Genomic DNA, 20,937 nt, shown 5'->3' with positions numbered 1-20,937 from the left:
TGTGCTGAGATTTCCCAGCTTCAGTCCTATCCAGGATCACATTGCTATAGGTTGAGAAGTGGCATATCTGCCTTTAGATGTCAGCTCACTAGTGGTGCAGGTAGGAGGGCATTACAAAGGGAAAAGAATAATTGGACAAAGGGATAGACTTTGGAGCTCCTAGTCTTTGGGCAAGAAGGCATCTGGGATATATCCATTGGGTCCGTGCCCAATGCTCCCATGTAGATGAGGGGCCCGCCAACAGTGTCCTCTACCAGTGTCTCACCAGCTGTGATTTCTACATTAATTCTGAGATTGTAATTTATGTACATTTTGGCAATTAATGTTCAGAACAGCAAATTGCAGCACCAGCTAAGTAATATCTTCTCAGAAAAACAGAAGCAGAATCAGTTTTATTATCACTGGCATGTGTCGTGAAATTTGTTAACTTAGCAGCAACAGTACAATGCAATACATGGTAATATGGTAAGAAAAAAGGTAACTAAATCAGTAAGTATATGATGGCTGGCTCTTCGTTTGCGAAGATCAGGATGGAAGACAGTCCTCAGGGGTGATGGCATGATCGTTAGTGACGGTAGAGGTGCCCCTTCTCCATCGCTGTAGGACTTTTCTCTTCCCACCTGCGTTGCATAGGTTTATAGAGAGGATCGGTGCACTTGGGCTGATTCCACACTCTAGGCCATGAGATGCCCAACAATGGCGCAGCGAGCTGCGACGACTGCAGCGACTGCACGGCGGTAGGTTGAATATTGGAGATTTCTGCTTCCTACACAGACTGCCTGGCAAGGCTAACAAGTCTCATCTACCTGGGTTTGGAATTGGAGTTGTCCTTCTTCTCGGCTGGCTGCCAGTCGAGGCTGATGAGCCCAGCCTGCCTGCCTAGTTACACCACTGGACACTCAGGTGTGCCATGACAGAGCAAACGCAGTAAGAACAGGGCCACCTTGAGAAGGCGTTGCTATGAACACAGTAGTGTAGGAGAGACCATATGCAAGTCACCTCCGGCAAACAGTGGCCCTGTGGTGATCTCTACATTTGGAAAAGAGAGGCTATGGAAAACACTTCACCTTCCTTAAGTGAGTATGATATCCAGCCCAGGACTCACCCGTCCACTTCTGATCCTTCTGTGATGAATGGTTCATGTTCCCTCGTCTTAGCTTTCCTGAAGTCCACATTCAGCTCTTTTGTCTTACTGACATTGAATACAAGGTTGTTGCTGCGACACCACTCAACTAGCTGGTATATCTCAATCCTTTCATCTCCATCTGAGATTCTATCAGCAATGGTTGTATCATCATCAAATTTATGGATGGAATTTGATCTGTACCTAGCCACACAGTCATGGGGATACAGGGAGTAGAGCAGTGGGCTAAGCACACACCCCTGAGGTACACTAGTCTTGATCAGAGCGAAGAGAAGATATTGTTACCAATCTGCACAGACTGTGGTCTTCCAGTCAGGAAGTCAAGGATCCAGTTGCAGAGGAAGGTACAGAGGCCCAGGCTCTGTAGCTTATCGGTCAGGACTGTGGGATTGATGCTCTTAAACACTGAGCTATAGTCAATGAACAGCATCCTGACACAATGTTTGTGTCATCCAGGTGATCCAAGGCTGTGTGAAGAGCCATTGAGATTGCATCTGCTGTAGACTATTATGGCAAGAAGCATATTGCAATAGATCCAGGTCCTTGCTGAGGCAGGAGTTCATTCTAGCCACGACCAACCTCTCAAAGCATTTCATCACCATAGATGGGAGTGCTACTGGACGACAGTCATTAAGGCAGCTCACACTGGTATAATTGCCTTCTTGAGCACTGATATAATTGTTGCCTTTTTGAAGCAGGTGGGAACTTCCAACTAAAGCAATGAGAGGTTGAAAATGACCTTGAATACTCCTGCCAGTTAGTTGCCGCAAGCTTTCAGAGCCTTACCAGATACTCCACTGGGGCCTGATGCCTTGTAAGGGTTCACCCTCCTGAAAGACAGCCTGACATTGGCCTCTGAAACAGCGATCACAGGGTTATCGGGTGCAGCAGGGATCTTCACAGCTGTATTTATATTCTCCCTTTCGACGTGGGCATAGAAGGCATTGAGCTCATCTGGTAGTGAAGCACTGCTGCCAATCACACTATTAGATATTGCTTTGCAGGAAGTAATGTGCTGCAAAGCCTGCCAGAGTTGATGTGCATCCGATGTCACCTCCAACCTCGCTCAGAATTGTTTCTTCACTCTTGAAATAGCCCTCCGTAAGTCATACCTGGTTTTCTTGTACAGGCATGGGTCACCAGGAAAAACATGAAAATAACAACGAGACGCAAGAACTGTGTAAAACCACTTAGAAGGTCTACTTATGTTTGTAAACCCTCAGAAAGACTGATAGAGACATGTTAAATTATGCATTTGTTATGATCTACGTTGCTAATTGTTTTTCTTTTTAAGGAAAGGAAGTTGTGGTGATATCACATGTCAGAACCTGATTGGACAGAGTTCTGAGCATGCACAGAAATGACAGAATGATCGAAAAGTTTGTATGGTTAAAAACGTGGTTTGGTTGCTGTTGTAAATAAAAGTTCTACTTCTATTCTTCCAGAATTTGTTTTGTTATTAGAAACCCATGGTACGTATAAAGAACACCGGCAATCTGATTTGCTGCGCTCGGTACAGAAGGGGTTAACAGGGTTTCTACGAAACAAAAGGTGCAAACATTTCTAATGTCCATCTGATAGAGCGCCCTAGCTTTGAAATCTTCGATTTTATTTCCTAAAGAACAAGATCATCAGTATTAGGAGTTGAAACCCCATTTTCTTAAACGCACCCATATCCCTGATCGGCAGCCACATTTCCTTCGAGGAGTCTGATGAGACGTACAGCCACAATCCGCATTGTTTCCATCAGTTTTACTCAGTGATAGATTGTTCAATTGCATTAAAACATCTTTATTAACTGTATAGACTTTGGAAGCAATTGTGATTCTCAGCTGTATCAGGCTGAAACGGGAATATTTAATTGTATCTATCAAGCTGCATTGCAATGAGATCGCCTTCAAGGTGCCCTGGAAGTACATCAAATCTGTTGGATGCAGCCTTAAAGGCACGCTGGATGCTTAGGAGAGAGGTCAAGAAGCATTGCACACTAAATGTAGAGATCAGAAATGCCTTCCTCCAAAAAGCTGTAATCAATGTCATTGCCAAGGCTCTCTTTTCTGTTATTGAAAGCATGACTACCATATACCTTATTCATCACCTTAACTACCTTCAAAGACTTTCAGACTTCTATATTGCTCTGTTTTGTTACATTTCTTCATCAATTCTCCCTAATGTTCTAACATAATATTGTGGATGTTCAACCCTTCTTTGTCCTCTCACACTAATCAGGATTAAATACCAAATGCCATTGCTCGGCCATGTTAACAGCTGATCAACATCATTCTGTACCCTGTGAAAATTCTCTTCACTCACAACAACACAAAAATGAATTAGTTTCATCTACAAGTTTACCAATCATACCTTATATCATATTCCAATCCTTAATGCAATTATACACAATAAAGATTCCAGCCCAATCGCTGAGGTACACCTCTGCTCATAATCACAAAACAACTCTATACCACCACTAACTACACCAGCACGTTCTGGATTCAGTGCACCAATTCACCCTGAATAGCATGAGTACTGATATTTTTCAACTCGTTTCTCATGTCAGACTTTGTCGAAGACTTACTAAAGTCCATATAGACTACATCCAGCACATTATCCTCATTAATATATTTCATTACTTCTTTGTTAAAAAAAGATTAATTAATTAAGCCAAGGAGATTTATTCACTGTTCAGACATATTAGACTTTAATATGTCATCCTTTTTAATGATAAATTAATCTAAGATTACACTAGTTCACTCTCTGAATTTACTAATTACAATGTCGTTCTCCTTTTGCAAAGGAATCATCGTAAAAAGGCTGAAAAGGGAGCCTTGGCATTGGCATTGATTACAGCTTTTTCAATGTTCTTGCATCTTGCATTCAATGATCTGCACAAGAAAATGGGTATCAGTCTGAACTCAGTTCAACACCCTAGCTAAAGGATAGAACTCCTAATATTCCAGAATCGCATCTCTACAGGGGAGAGTACATCCTGCAAAGTGAAATCTAACATGAATGTCAATGATGGTTCACTCCCAGCTGAGCTCAGCACCTTGTATGCACGCTTTGAGAGGGAGAGGAACTCTACAGCTATAAGGATCCCTGCACCATCCAATGACCATGTGATCTCTGTCTTAGAGCCCAATGTCAGAATGTCTCTCAAGAGAGTAAATCCTTGCAAGGTGGCAGGCCCTGATGGACGACCTAGCAGGGCACTGAAAACTAATGCCAACCAACTGCCAGGTGTGTTCAGAGACACTTCCAATCTCTTATTGCTACAGTTGGAAGTTCCCACCTGCTTCAAAGGGGCAACAACCATACCAGTGCCCAAAAAGAGCTGCTTTAAATGACTATCATCCAGTCGCACTCACATCTCTGGTGATGAAGTGCTTTGAGAGACTGGGAGTGGCAAGAGACAACTCCTGTCTTACCTAGGAGCTGGACCCACTGTGACTTGCCTATTGCCACAGAAGGCCCACAGTGGATGCAATCTCATTGGCTTTTCGTGCAGCCTTGGGTCACCTGGACAATACTTAAGTCAGGATGCTGCTTATTGACTACAGCTCAGCATTTAACACAATCATTCCTACATTTCTGAACAAAAAGCTCCAAAACCTGGGCCTCTGTACCTCCCTCTGCAACTGGATGCTCGACTTCCTCACCAGAAGACCCCAAACTGTATGGGTTGGAATTAGCATCTCCACCTTGCTGACAATCAAGGATGGTGTACCTCAAGGTTGTATGCTTAGCCTACTGTTCTACTCTCTAACCACCTACGACTGTGTGGCTAGGCACAGCTCAAATGCTATCTATAAATCTGATGGTGACACAGTTATCATTGGCAGAATTTTGAATGGTGATGAGAGGGCGTACAGGAATGAGATAGATCAGCTGGTTGAGGGCGTCACAGCAACAACCTTGCACTCAATGTCAGCAAAACCAAAGCACTGATTGTGAACTTCAGAAAGTGAAAGACAAGGGAATACACATCAGTCCTCATAGAGGGATCAGAAATGGAAAGGTGTCGACATCTCTGAGAATATATCTTGCGCCCAGCATATTGATTCAGTTACAAAGAAGGCATGACAGCAGCTATAATTCATTAGGAATTTTGAGGAGATTTAGTATGTCACCAAAGACACTCCCAAATTTCTACAGATGCACCATGGACAGCATTCTAACTAGCTGCAACACCTGCGGTTATGGATGGGACCTAGTGTACAGGATCAACATAAGCTGCAGAAAGTTGTAAACTCAGTCAGTTCCATCACGGACACCAGCCTCCCCAGCATTCAGGACAGCCAGATTTAAGTGTAATGTCTCAAAAAGGTGGTGTCCATCATTAAAGATCCCCATTTCCCAGGACATGCCCTCTTCTCATTGGCACCACTAAGAAGGAGGTACAGGAGCTTGAAGGCACACGCTCAATGGTTCAGGAGCAGCTTCTTCCCCTCTGAATGGAAATTGAACCTGTGAACCTACCTCGCTATTCTCTTTTTCTCTATTTCTCTTTTAGCTCTACTTATTTAATTTAACTTAAAAAAATATACACACTTCCTACTGTAATTTACAGTTTTTAGTATTATGTATTGCACTTTACTGCTGCTGCATAACAACACATTTGGCAAAATACGCTGGTGATATTAAACCTAATTCTGATTCTGATTCTGATTGAACTCCTACGTGATTAATGACACTTCTAATAAAGGAAGTTTATAAAAGGAGACAACATTAATACAGATTCTTGTGCATTAGAAACTCCTAAATTTCATCTTAAGTTAGTTCTGTTGACTTACACACCCTTCCTTTCAAGGGCCTACACATAGAATGACACAAACCTTGGTCAAATATTATGATTTTAGAGTGCATAAGTCTGTTTGAACGTGGGACTATTGGAGACATTTGGAGGAGAGGATCATAATATTAACTCGGCTCATCTACTAGGGATCTGTTAGAGCTGTTAATATTGATTCTGATCATGAGAGGTTGTGATATACAAATTGGCTATTGTGTTTCATACATTGTAAGTTACTGTACTTAGTATGTTGGGATGTCCTAAAAGGAACTATAGAATACTTGTCTTCACTGCTTGTGTTAAACATTTCTCTCTGACTTACAATATTGGTTACAAAGCCTTCAGAGTCAAATTAAATCTTAACAGAACACAGTAGTTTTTTTGTTAAAATTGGATCTTAACAATGGCCCCAACAATCCCTGTTAACTTTCGCTAACTTTACCACAGAAAACTGACATCATACATGGCGGCCTATCTCTCTTTTCCCTTGTTCTGACTGCTTGAATGTGATACCTTATCCAGCGTCCAGAGAATTAATGGGGGTGGGATCCAGGGAGTCAAAATCAGACTACTTTAATGCATGTCCTCAGTTGCATCTCTGCTGGTCTACTTTGGCACTGAGCAGGGAGTGGGTCGCAGATGTTGGGTGTGAGATGAACTTTAGGCAGAGTATGAGTGAGAACTGCTCTGCTCTTTATCAAAAGATTCCCAGGGGTTTCATTTCTGCTTAATGGGGCTTGGGTTCAAATCATCTGAGAAACAGCACTGATATTCCCTTTGTGTTGCACTAGAGTGTGGGCATAGAGAGTTTGTATACTGTTTACTAGTTTGACAGATCCTGTACACAAATGGGAAGGGACCTCAGGCTGCCCCAAACCCCAAAACATCGGAATGAGGCCAGGGAAGGGCTGCCATTTGGGAGGAGCAGAAGCGGGGCAATCTGTAGGCATTCTTGAAGGAAGTGTAAGTGATGGGAAAGGGTTAAGCTTTCTCTGTCCATATTGAGAGCTGAAGCAGCCATTTATCTCTCTGGAACCAATCACTCCTGCTCTTCTCACACCGCCTGCCTCAGAACAACCCAGGTGTCTGCAGTGAACTTTAAAACGGGACTGGCGAGCACACTACAGAGCCAGGTAGTGTGATAGGTAGTCAGGTACCTCTGCAGCCAGGTAGTCTGATGCCTGGATAACCATTGCAAATGACAGTTGCTTAGTCCAGTGGGTAAGGGGGATGGATGAGGGCTACTTTTTGCCTATTTCACCTTTTGACTTTCTTCCTCTAATACCAACCCCTTCTGTTGTCCTACAATTCTTTCAGAGGATACCTAGACTTCTTTTTTCCTCGTTAGTCCTATGGCTTCAAAGTTCAAACCATGTATACATTATATGACCCCGAGATTCATCTCCTTACAGTCAGCCACAAAACAAGGGAACCCAAAACAGCCCATAAAGAAAAGACCATCAAATTCCCGATATGCAGAGAGAACAATATAGTAAGCAAATAGCATTCGTAATGAAAGTGAATCCACAGACGCAAAGCCCAGAGTAGGCCACAGCCTCAGCCCCAGCGCAGAGCTGAGTAAATGCCTCGGAGTAGGAAGCACAACCGGACCCTCCTCTGGCCCTGACACCCAGCCTTTTCAATCTGACCCGGCGTTCAAATTGTCTAAACATTGTTCCTCATTCCAGGACCTGGACCCTGTCACCTTGATACGTTCTGGGCCTGGACCCTGCCTTCATGTTTCGGCCTGTACCCAGCCTTTCCAAATCAGCCTGGTGCTTAGATCGATCAAACCACACGCCTTTCCTTGGTTTAGGTGGACAGACATCGACTTCTCCTCCGCCCAACTTTGCCTTGCCTCGACTTCACCTCACCTTTGCCTGTTCGACTCTCAACTCTTCCTTGCCTCTGCCCACTTCTCCATTGTTTCTGGTGATCATCTACCATAAATTTTACCCAAAAGCATGTTATTATTGAAGTATTTAGTTATATTCTTTGTTTTGCTCACCAGCACCATCTTAAAGAGAGGGGTTCCCTTAATGGTCACTTGAAATCAAACACACAGGACAGGCTGTTATAAGCAGCAAACTTCCCAGGCCATTACTCCTGCTACAGATCGACTGGCAATTCTAGATCAATCATACCAAAGATGATTTGTTGTAGTTAATTGACGAACTATTGCATAGATCAGCATTCTCTATTTAATATATAATTAACACAATATTCCACTCTGATAAACATTGGTAATAAATAATCAAAGAACATCTATTAGAGGAGAGCTGAAGCAATAGGCATATTGTACTGAGCCACAGAGTATCCTGCTTTTCCCTGGCCTTGTGCTATTTTAACCAACCATTGCATCTTGTTTCAAATAAATCAAGTTTATTACCTGCTGGTAGATAAATTAACTCATAAACCGGTAGTTCAAAAGGTTGTTGAGAAACTGTACACAGAAATCTCCGCCAAATACAAAGCAATCGCTTAATTTAAATGAAACAATTCAGTGACTGAAGCAAACCTTTGGGAAGGCTCCCGCCAGCTGAGCCCCCGGCTATCATAAGGAAGATCATCAGGACTGGAATGTTGGCTGGGGTAAAGTTCATGATGAGCGCCGAATAGAAGTGATTTTTTTCTGCCCAACAGGCCGATACACCCTTGTATCCTGTGTTCAAATCAGAGTTTTAAAAAGTTAGCTTCTCAGGACCCACTGACAGACCCATAAAGAGGCCCTGGCTGATCAAAGTATAAATAGGAAATTTCAAAAGACTGGGGCTGATAAGTGATGGACGTGAGCAGATGGTCCTTATCCTCTCCAGCTATCTGCTGGCATGTAAGCTTACTGCCTCCTGTATCAAGAGTAAATGGATCTCTCTTTTAGGCAGCCATGGATTAATCTCAACAATAGGCTTTTGCTAACTTTTCCAATATATTAAATCATCTGTCAGATATAACAAGCCTCCAATTTTCAGTTAGCAATATCACGGTTCAAATCGATTTGGGTCGCTTTAATTAGATTTGGCCATTACTCCGTTGACCTCTTTTGAAATATCTTCTTACACTGAATCCACTAACCTTTGTGTGGAGTTCCACCTGTTTCCTGATTGATGGTGGGTGTAGATTTATTTTGGATTGGGAATGCTGTATTATCAGCCTTGCTAAGAGTGATTAACATTGTTTCATTACACGTTTGAGTGTGAGTTAATGCTGCACCTCATTACATTGCAAACTATATATTGATGTGTTAAACCATTGACCTAAAAATGTAAATGGAGTTCTTCTACAATTACTGACTGACATGTTTGTGTTTCTGTGCTATTAATTGACTGGAGGTCAAAGGTTTAAGTTGTCAAAATGCAATGGCCATTAATCTATCCCACTTAGAATGAGCTGATGGAGCTGGGGATATTTCTTTTAACAAGGCTATGAAAGATCATGTCCCTCATCGGTAAACTCCACATCTGCAATCTCTCTGGATGCAGAAGGTGATGTGGTGAACTAGAATAGATATAAACAAAACAGCGTGCACAAAATGCTGGTGGAGCTCAGCAGGTCCGGCAGCATCTATGGAAATGAATAGGTAGTCGACATTTTGGACTGAGACCCTTCTTCAGGACTGAGAAGGAAGGGAGACGATGCTAGAATAAAAAGGTGGGGGGAGGGGAAGGGGACAGCTAGAAAGTGTTAGGTGAAGCCAGGTGACTGGGAAAGGTCAAGGGTTGGAGAGGATGGAATCTGATGGCAGAGGAGATTGGACCATAGGAGAAAAGGAAGAAGGAGAGGACCCAAGGGGAAGGAATAATCAGGTGAGAAGAGGTGAAAGGTCAAGTGGTTAATGGAGGAAGTGGGGGAGGGGGGAATTTGTTTATAAACAAACCAGGCAACAATAAATGAGTGGCAGCATGTTTAGTTGCGAATGTAACTACTCTTAAAAGGGAAAGTCAACAGTTGAAGCACAAAGGCTTTATTCTGTACTGCTTCTCCACAGCACCAAGTGTTTTACAATGAGTGAGGTACCTCGAAAAGTTACCTAAGGCAGCATTTTTATCTCTCACTTAGAAAGTGGGGGTATCAAGTCGCAGTCTAACCCAGATGTTACCAACCTTTGTAATGCCATGGACCCTTACCATTAACTGAGGGGTCCATGGACTCCAGGTCAGGAACCCCTGGTCTAACCCCTTCAGCACAATATGGTTTAGTGTGCTGCCATTCCCACCAGTGTGAACATTCACTTTCCAACATTGATCCTTGGACCATCACCGCCCCATGCTCCTGGTTGTATCATGCAGGCTTTCAGACTGCCCCACAGGAGACCTCATCTGACATCGCTGGGATGGGACAGGTATGTGAACTCGTCCTCTGGGATCTCCATCTACACAGGGTTACAGCAGAGCTATATTAGCTGCCATGCAAGGAAGAGATACTTTCCCAGAACTAATGGGTGCAAGTGTCAGGAGGCATGGCATGATCTCACTGAATGGGATAGCTCTGCTACCAAGGTGGTCTGGTTTCTCAATCTGGACTAAGAAAAATACAAGAATATTGTCATGGGATGGAGCACGTGAGAGCAGCATGTTTGAAATATGAGTGTGCTTGTAAAGCAGAAGAAACACTGCAATGAGAACCAGTTGGTGTGAGAAGAGTTGGAGATGAGAATACTCCTGTGCTAAATAATCTTCAAACCTCCACTGTCCATTGTCCTTCACTAATCTCCAGTCCCCACTAGCCATTATCCCTCATCTCCAATCCCCAATGACCATTGTCCCTCAATAATCCTCAGTCCCTTGCTGACCATCATCCCGCAATAATCTCCAGTCCCTTGCGGATCATTATCCCTCAATAATCTGCCATGCCCCACTGACCATTGTCCGTCAATCATCTCAATCAGTCCTTTGCTGACCATTATCCCTCTATATTCCAGTTCCTTGCTGACCATTGTCCTTCAATAATCTCCAGAACCCATTGACCATTATCCCTCAATAATCTCCAGTCCACTGCTGACATTTGTCCCTCAATAATTTACACCCCCTTGCTGACCATTGTCCCTCAATAATGTCCAGAACTTTGCAGACCATATCCCCCCAATAATCACCAGTTCCCACTGACCACTGTCCCTCAATCATCTCCATTCCCTTGTTGACCATTGTTCCTCAATAATCTCCAGTCCCCACTGACCACTGTCCCTCAGTAATTTCCAGTAATATTTCAATGACCTCCCAACATTCAATAGCAATTGATGCTCAGTTATTTTCAAGCTTACACTCACCATTGTCTCTGTGGTAATGTGTCTGTGTTTGTGTTACCAGTCATAAGGTCTGAGTTGCGAATAATTGATTTATAGTTTGGACATAGTAAGGGCTACAGAGGGGTCAGAAGGCATCTATTGCTGTATCTCTAAGCTAGATGTAACAGGTTATTAAACTTCTTCTTACTTAGGGGAATTATTTTGGGTATTTACCTATCAGGCACTTCCTTTCATTCCTCTTGGAATTTTCCTGCTGGAGTTTTCTGCAGATTTGTACCGAGATGCCGAAGACTGAGTTTGTGAAGCAGGGTGTCTGCTCCATGTCCCTGTTTGTGTGAAGCTCCACAAACTGTACTCTGAATTCCAGTAATTGATACACTGACTGCTCACCTCCCTTTTAAAAGCTGCAAGAATGCTGCCAATTGCACAGGTTGAATTTAAATGGAGCATCTGATTTCTGGAGTCACAGTTAAATTGCATAAATAAGACAACATAGACATCAATGCTTCCTCATCTCTTAAGTCCTGAATAAAGTGAAGGCATGAAAATCAACGTTTATTCCCTGTCTGCGCCCCATTTCAACATAAGCTATTACACTTCTAATCTATGTGCTACATGCTAGTCTAATGACTTCGATCACCTCCTTTCTTCACGATTGAAATTAACAACGCTAGTTTATTAATAAAAATGGAAAATGCAGGGAGCACTCAGAAATGGTTATGGAAAGAGAAACTAAATCTGAGGTTGAAGCTTCCTCATCAAACTGTTTTGCTGAATGGCCATCAAACCAGTAAATAAGTTAAACAATAGGATGAATCAAACTTTAAAGTAGGTTAAAGACAGAACCTGCTGGAAACACTCTGCGAGTTAGGCAGCATCTAAAGTATAGCTAGCATATCGTTAATTCTATTCCAAGTTCTGCTTAACCTAATGAGGGTTTCAGCATGTTCTGTTTTAATTCAGATTTCCAGTATCTATAATCTTTGATTTTCTATATTTTATGGGACGTCCTGATGCATTTTGTGATATACCACATAGAACATAGAACAGTACACTACAGCACAGACCGTTCACCCAACAATGCTGTCCCAACCTTTTAACCTACTGTAGGATCAATATATTACATCTAATACACTATCAACAACACCAACATTGATCTCATCTGCAAACTTACTAACCCACTCTTCCACTTTCTCATCCAAGTAATTTATAAAAACTGTAAAGAGCAGGGGTTCCAGAACACCACTGCCCACCAACCTCCAGACAGAATATGCTCCATCTATTTCTTCCCTCTGCCGCCTGTGGGCAAGGCCCCTGAGATTCTGATCGAGCCCACCAAGGGAAACCTTGTAAAACACCTTACCAAAATCTACATACACCACATCCTCTGCACGACCTTCATCAAGTTGTCTTGTCACTTCCTCGACAAATGCAATCATGCTCGTGAGGCACAACCTGCCCCACACAAAGCCACGTTGACTGTCTCTAATCAGATTATGCTTCTCCAAACACTTGTGACTCCTGTCTCTAAGAATCTTCACCAATAGTTGTCCTCTACTGATATGAGACTCATTGTCTATAATTCCCAGGGTTATTCCTATTACCTTTCTTGAACAAAGGAATAACATTTGCCACCCTTCTCTCTTCTTGTACTGCTCCTGTGGCCTGTGGGGGACGCAAACATCTTCACCAAAGTTGCAACAGTCTCTTCTCTCACTTTCTATAATAACGTAGAATGTAGAACATTACAGCTAGGGTACAGACCATTCAACCCACCATGTTGTGCTCAACCAGCTAAAAACCCAATCAAAAATGCCCGAACAACAATGCCTTCTACCTACTCCATGTCCATATCCTTCAATGTTCCTTATATTCTTGTGTCTATCCAAATGTCTCTTAAAAGTCTCCAATGTATTTGCCTCTATCACCATACCAGGCAGCACATTCCAGGCTTCCACCACTCTCAGAGGTATATCTCATATCTCAGCCAGCCCCAGTGACCCAAGTATCCTAATGTTTTGCAAAAGTTCCAGCCCATCCTCTTCAACATGATCCATCACATTAACCTGTTCTACGCTGATCTCACATTCATCAAGGTCCCTTTTACTGATGAATACTGAAGCAAAGTATTCACTAAGGACCTCCCCTATATCCTCTGACTCCAGGCACGTTTCCGCTTTTTTCCCTGATTAGTCCTACCCTCACTGTAGTCATCATACATGTCAAATGCCTTAGGATTTTCCGTAATCCTACTCACCAAGTAGGATTACTCACCAATTCTTCTCACGTCCTCTTCTGACTCTCCTAAGTCCATTCCTGGCTAAGTTGTAAGTCTCCAGATCCTTGTTTCCTGAGCCTTAAGTATGCTTCTTGCTTCTTCTGGAACAAACTTTCCACATTGCTTGCAAACAAGATTACCTCAGCCTACCATTCTTACCCTACCTCAACGGGACAAACCTATACAGAGTCCCATGCAAGTGCTCACTAAGCAACCTCCACAGTTCTGTTGTGAATTTTCCTGTGTACATCTGTTCCCAATTTATTGTCCCAAGTTCCTACCTAATAGTGTCATAATTTGCCCTCCCCACATTACATACTTTCCCATACCATCTGATATTGTCCTTGTCCAAGGCTATGGTAAGATCTGGGAGTTGTATTCAGTGTCTCTGAAATGCTCACTGATGCACCATCAATAACTCACTCTGAGACGTAAGGCGAGATATCGGCTTTTATTGACTGGAAGAAGGAACAGTGAGTGATCACCATATTACATCCTGGAGACTGAGGCTGAGGATCAGGCCTCAGATCGCCTTTATACAGGGGCCTGTGGGAGGAGCCACAGGAGCAGTCAGCAGGGGGCGTGTCCAGACAGGTATATGTAGTTCACCACATTCACCCCCCCTTTGTTTAAAAGAGTCCCCATGTGGCGAAGTTTCTTACAAGTCAAGTCTATCAGGTGGTCGAATCTGTCGCTGCGATCTATGTAGCACCGGCTGTGATTGCACGGATGCCGGCGACATTGGTGATTGCACAGGGGACGGAGGTTGTGCTTTTTCCAGCCCACTAGGCGCCAGTGATCCCTCACGCATGTGCGAGGTGCCTGGTATATATGCGTACGAAACGCCTGGTATATAAGTGTCGTGAGAAGTCTGTGTAGGGCCTGGTGAGCTATAAGTGTCGTGAGGAGTCTGTGTAGGGCCTGGTGAGCACGGTGTCACCTCAGGTGCAGGGTTCATAGTTACCGGAGAGTGTTCAGGGTAGTGGTCTGCTGCACCTGCGGGTGCCAGGTCGCGGATGGAGACCGTGTCCTCCCGCCCATCAGGTAAGACCACGTAGGCATACTGGGGGTTCGCATGTAGAAGGTGAACCCTCTCGACTAGCGGGGAGTATTTATTACTCCTCACATGTTTCCGGAGCAGCACTGGCCCCGGGGACGTCAGCCAAACTGGTAAAGTGGTCCCAGTGCCAGACTTCCTGGGAAAAGAGAATAGGCGTTCGTGAGGGGTGGCATTGGTGGACGTACATAACAGAGAGTGGATAGAGTGGAGTGCCTCAGGGAGGACCTCCTGCTTTTAGTTGCCACAGGTTTACAGTCAGGGGTCAGGTTGGCGAACAGCGGTGGGGGAGGGACCTTGAGGGTGGAGAGACTGCAAGTGGTGTCGGTAGCGCAGCTGTCGGCATGGTGCTGGATGGGACGTGTGGGCCCGTGTGTGTGTGTGGTCAGTGGTGATGAAGTCCCACAGAACTGAGGATTCCGGACAGTGAGTGGTGGGAGGGGCCCGTCATATACCATAGTCACAATTTCAAGATGGCTCTGGAAGTCCAGCCCCAATAGCACAGGTGCGCACAGTTTAGGCATGACCAGTAGCGCAAAGTCCCGATATTCTGTGCCTTGCACCACCAATGTCGCTACACAACCCCCCCGGATGTCTGCGGAATACGACCCAGAAGTCAAATTGATCCTCCGACTTACCGGCTGTGTTGTGAGTCTGCAGCATTGCACTGTGTCCGGGTAAATAAAACTCTCAGTGCTGCCCGTGTCAAACAGGCATCTAGTCCTGTGCCCCTCCACCAGGATGTCCATCATGGACCTTGCAAGCTGGTGTGGGGCGCTTTGGTCGAGGGTTACAGTGGCCAGAGTTGAGCCGTCGGGGTACCCGGTAAGCATCGGAGGCTCGGGGGCGGGGCATGCTGACGCCGACAAAGATGGCCACCCACATCCGGGGTACCCGGTAAGCATCGGAGGGTCGGGGGCGGGGCATGCTGACGTCGACAAAGATGGCCACCCACATCCGGGGTACCCGGTAAGCATCGGAGGGCTGGGGGCGGGGCATGCTGACGCCGACACAGATGGCCGCTCACATCCGGGGTACCCGGTAAGCATCGGAGGGTCGGGGGCGGGGCATGCTGACGCCGACAAAGATGGCCGCCCACATCCGGGCATGCAAGATGGCAGCCCCCACGTCTCACCCGCAGCGCTGCACTCCGCTCGTAGTTTAGACTTACAGACCTTGGCGAAATGGCCCCGCTTTCCGCAGCTGGAGCAGATTGCTTCTCGCGCTGGACAGCATTGTCGGGGGTGCTTTTTGAGTCCGCAGAAATAACAAAGCACAGGCTTCTGACGGGCCGCAGCCGTGGTCAGGTTCGGGCGGGGAGCTCGTGGAAACGCGACTGGAGCGGCGTTGGCGAATTCGCTCCCGGGAGCCGCTGGTGGCGGGGTCTGAGGTGTCCACGGAACCGGCGGGGAATCGCGCGACTGGACAGCGTCAGCATTGTGCAGAGCAGCTTCCAGAGCGTTGGCCGTTTCGATCGCCGAGCGTAAGGTCAGATCTGCTTTTTCCAGCAGCCGCTGGCGCATGTACACTGACCTCAGTCCCATCACAAAGGCGTCTCGCACAAGCAGCTCCGCATGCTGTTCAGCCGTGAGCGTCTTGCAGTCACAAGCTCAGACGAGTGTCTGTAGTGCTCGGAGAAACTCAGCGCTCGATTCGCTAGGCCACTGTCGCCAGGTAGCTAAACGATGTCTTGCGTAGATGGTGTTCACCGGCCGCAGGTACTGTCTTTTGAGGACGTCCAGTGCCCCATCGTAGGTCGGCAGGTCCCGGATAATGGAGTAAACTTTTGGGGTGACCCTCGAGAGGAGAATTCTGTGCATAACGGCGGGTTCAGTTGCACAAACCTCCTCCAAGTACGATTGGAAGCATGCAAGCCAGAGTTCAAAAGCAAGAGCTGCTTTAGGGTCTTGAGGGTCCAAATCCAACCTTTCCGGACGTAAAACTGTTTCCATGTTTTAAAACTTCCAGTCAATAAAATTGATGCACCATCAATAACTCACTCTGAGACGTAAGGCGAGATATCGGCTTTTATTGACTGGAAGAAGGAACCAGAAGGGAGTGACCATCATACTACATCCTGGAGACTGAGGCCGAGGGTCAGACCTCAGATCGCCTTTATACAGGGGCCTGTGGGAGGAGCCACAGGAGCAGTCAGCAGGGGGCGTGTCCAGACAGGCACACGTAGTTCACCACACTCACCCACCGAGAGATCTGTCACCTGACCAGGTTCATTGCTTAATACCAGATTTGTCATAGCTCTCATCCAATTGGCCTGGCCTGTCTACATATTGTGTCAGGAATCTTCCTGGGTGTACTTAAATTTTTTGAACCAAGGAGGTACTAATCAAAATTGGGGAAGTTGAACTCATCCATGACAACAACCCTGTTATTTTTACACCTCCTGATCTACTCCTCAGTGTCTCTGTTGCTATAGTGGGGGAGAGGTCTATACAATACCAACTATTGAATTCCCTATCACCACTGCACTCCCCTTCACCCCTCTTCCCTTCTGAGACATAGAGCCAGACTCAGTGCCGGGAACCTGTTCACTGTGGCTTCCCCCGGTAGGTCATTCCCACGTGCAGCTCTATCCAAACAGTGTGTTTGTTATTGAGGGGAGCAGCCACAGGGTTACTCTGTACTATCAACGTATTCTCTTTCCCTCTCCTGACAGACATTCAGCTATTAATGAGTCTGCCTCCTAACTATCAACTCTGCATTCTCCCAAATGATCCGTTGGTCATCCAGCTCCAACTCCACTTCCCTAACACACTCTGTAAGGATACGCCCAGATGCACTTCTCATAGTTGTAGCAATCAGAGATTGGAGTTCTCCCAGGTCTTGCAAGATGAGCACTCCACTTCCCCAGGATCTGCTCGCCCTACCCTAGCTATGAACGAATGAAGGAAGAAAAACCTGACCGAAATTTCAACCTAGCGTCCACCTCTCTCGCTGAAGCTCTTGAGCCAAAGCCTCTAACTCCGTCCATTTACACTATAGCCACTCCCACTATGGCTGCTGCTTTTAAACCTGCTTTCTTTTTATTGGCTCCTGCCGAGTGCCCAATTACCCAAATGATCTCAAGCTCTGCCAAAATATCCCGACAAGCCCCAAGCATTTTTTAAACCTGGCACACTCACCATAAAGCAGTGGTTCCCATGACCTTGGCTGTACAGAATTCAGAATCAGGTTTAATATCACTGGCATATATCATGAAATTCGTTGTTTTACAGCAGCAGTGCATTGTAATACTTAATAATAAAAACTATAAGTTCCAATGAATATTTTGTAATAAGTCTATTATATAGATATTATATATAAATTAAATTAATTAAGAAGTTCATAAAGAGGAAAAAAAATGCTTACGAAGTGTTCAGAGAGTAAGCTGGTGAATTATAGGCTGGGGAGCCTAATACCAATAGCAGGTACATTGTTGGAAAATATTCTAAGGGAACATAAATATAAGTATTTGGATAGAGGGGGACTGATTAGGGATCTTCAACATGACTTTGTGTATGCTAGGTCATATCTAACCAATCTTAGAGAGTTTTTTTTTTAAGAAATACCAGGAAAGTTGATAAAGACAAAGCAGAGGATGTTACCTACATGGCCTTTAACAAGGCCTTTGAAATGGTCCCGCATAGGAGGCTAGTCAAGAAGGTTCAGTCACTTGGCATTCAGGATGAGGTAATGAATTGGATTTGGCATTGGCTTCACAGGAGAAACCAGAGAATGGTTGTAAATGGCTGCCTGTCTGGCTAGAGGCCTGTGACTAGTGGTGTGCCATAGGGATTCTTGCTGGGTCCGTTGTTGTTTGTCATCTATATTAACAATCTGGATGATACTATGGTAAACTGGATCAGCAAATTTGTGGATGACACCGAGTTTGGGTGTGTAATGGACAGCGAGGTAGGGGATCTAGGCTTACAGTGGGATTGGGACTAGTGGAAAAAATGGGCTGAAAAATGGCAGATGGAATTTAATTTACACAAGTGTGTGGCATTGCACTTTGAGAGGATAAACCAAGGTAGGACTTACAAGGTGAGCAGTCGGGCTCTGAAAAGTGCAGTAGAACAGAGGGACTTGGGAATATAGATCCATAATTCCTTGACAGTAACATCACAGGTTGTTAGGGTTGTAAAGAGAGCTTTAGGCATATTGGCCTTCATAAACCAAAGTATTGTGTACAGGAGTTGGGATGTTAATTTGAAGCTGTATAAGACATTGCTGAGTCCTAATTTGGAGAATTGTGTACAGTTCAGGTCACGTACCTAGAGGAAGGATATCAATAAGATTGAAAGAGTACAGATAAGATTTGCAAGGATGCTGCTGGTGTTAAGTTTTCACGGGGCAATAATGATTGCAGAGTAGAATGATGAAAGAGTTTTACTGAGTCATGTTAGAAGTGGTACATGCTCTGCAGCTTATGACACGCACACTTGAAAGCTCCCGCCCAAAAGATGTCCTCTGTGCATAAGAGCCTAAATCGATTCACCACATGATAAGTCGGCCGCACACGCAGTCAACATCCTCACAATCAGTCCTATATCGTACAGCCGGGACTTGAGGACCAGAGTTATCAGGAAAGGTTGAATAGGTTAGGACTCTATTCCTTGAAGCACAGGAGAATAACGGAAGATTTGTTAGAGCTATATTTTATTATTAAGATTCAGATTCAGATTCATTTTATTGTCATTTAGAAACCACAAATGCAATGCAGTTTAAAAAATGAGACAACGTTCCCCCAGAATGATATCACAAAAGCATATGACAAAACAGAAACAGACTACCAAAAAAATCCATGTAACATTTGGCAAACCCCATCCAGAGTCCAGAGAGGCTGCTGCGTATTAATATCGCGCTACTGTCTAGCGCGTTCCCCGGAAAGGAGCTCCAAATCCACCAGACAAAACAAGACCAAAAACTAATGCTACAAGACCTGCACAAAACTACATAATTACAACATACAGTTACAACAGTGCAAACAATAGCATAATTGATAAAAAAAACAGAATATGGGCACAGTAAAAATAGTCCAAGATGTTAAAGGACTGTAAGTTCAAAAGAAATCACCACAGTTTCCACAAGTCCCCAGGGTCCCAACAGACTCGCCATCCCACGCCGGCGGCAGAAGGGAATACTCCCGCTATGGATTTCCAAGGCACTGACCGACTCAGCCTCGCCGACGCAGCACACAGTGGAAGCTCCATCGAAACCAGCCTCGCAGATGCAGCACACACCGAAACCGACCTGAGTCCATCGAAACTCCGAGCCAACGACCATCCCCTCCGGCACAGCTTCTTCAAGCACCATCCTCTACCGAGCATATTAAGACGGCCCCGCCAATGGCCATCGGCATCGCGACCCCGAGGACTGGGGGCCTGTTCTTCCCAGCAGAGTCCCGGACCTCACAGCAGCAGCAGCAATGAAGATCTTCCTTGAATTTCCTGTTGTTTCTCCATGCTTCCACGTCCATTTTCAATCGATTATGATTGGCACCCCACTTCACAAATAACAGATAATCAGTTCTGGAGTGGCCACTGCAAGCTGCATTGCACCGCCATCTTGGATTATGAGGGATATAGATAGGGTAAATGTAAGCAAGCTTTTCCACAGTGGTTGGATGAGACTAGAACTAGAGGTCATAGGTTAAGGGTGAAGGGTTAAATATTTAAGTACAACAGGCGGGGGAATTTTTCACTCAGTGGGTGGTGAGAGTGGGGAATGAGCTGCCAGGGGAAGTAATGGATGCAGGTTTAATTTCAACATCAAAGAGAAGTTTGGATAAATACTGGATGGGAGAGGTAGAGAGGGCTATGATCCAAGTTTGGGCCAATGAGATTAGGCAGAATAATTCATAGAGTACCCATTTGTCATGGACTAGATGGGCTGAAGACCCTGTGTCAGTGTTGTAGTGCTCTATGTCTCCGTAATTCATAAAATATCATAATTTTCAATAGCAAATTTGTTATCACTGTTACTCTCTTCCCAGGAGCACTTTGGGAATACCTTCACCTAAAAGACACCAGCATTTGAATGCCAGTATATTTTAAAACCAAGACATTGCCAAGCTAGCAAACATTTTTACATTGATTTAAATATGTTAAAATCAATGTATAACATTGCATGTGAAATGGAGAATTTTAATTGCATCCACAGCAGATTTTCTCTATTGCTGCATTATTGCTTCTCTGAATTACCCATGAGCTCACCACGACCTTCTTAAGAGTAATTTAAATAAATCAAAAGAAAAACAAAAACTTCGGACCTTGATAGCTAAAGACCTGACCACTAACAGCAAAACAATACAAAGATGACCAGCAGCTTGGTCAAAGAGGTAGATTTAAAGGAACAGCTCAATTCAGGAAAGGGAAGTGGAGGCAGAGAGATTTAACAAGAGAACGCTGGAGTTTCACACCTCCACAGC

The 20,937-nt window shown here is 44.8% G+C and overlaps 1 protein-coding gene across 1 annotated transcript in view; it reads right to left on the bottom strand.

The window, feature by feature from the left end:
• Positions 1-20,937, bottom strand: part of musk (muscle, skeletal, receptor tyrosine kinase) — a 257,472-nt gene that overhangs the window by 172,106 nt on the left and 64,429 nt on the right. Inside the window, exon 4 of the mRNA XM_059974823.1 lies at positions 8,452-8,595. Within this exon, the coding sequence (XP_059830806.1) occupies positions 8,452-8,595 (144 nt within the window). The remainder of the gene's footprint in view (positions 1-8,451; positions 8,596-20,937) is intronic.

Source organism: Hypanus sabinus, chromosome 7 (assembly GCF_030144855.1).
Source record: "Hypanus sabinus isolate sHypSab1 chromosome 7, sHypSab1.hap1, whole genome shotgun sequence".
NCBI lineage: Eukaryota > Metazoa > Chordata > Chondrichthyes > Myliobatiformes > Dasyatidae > Hypanus > Hypanus sabinus.
This window is presented reverse-complemented; position numbering and strand designations above follow the sequence as displayed.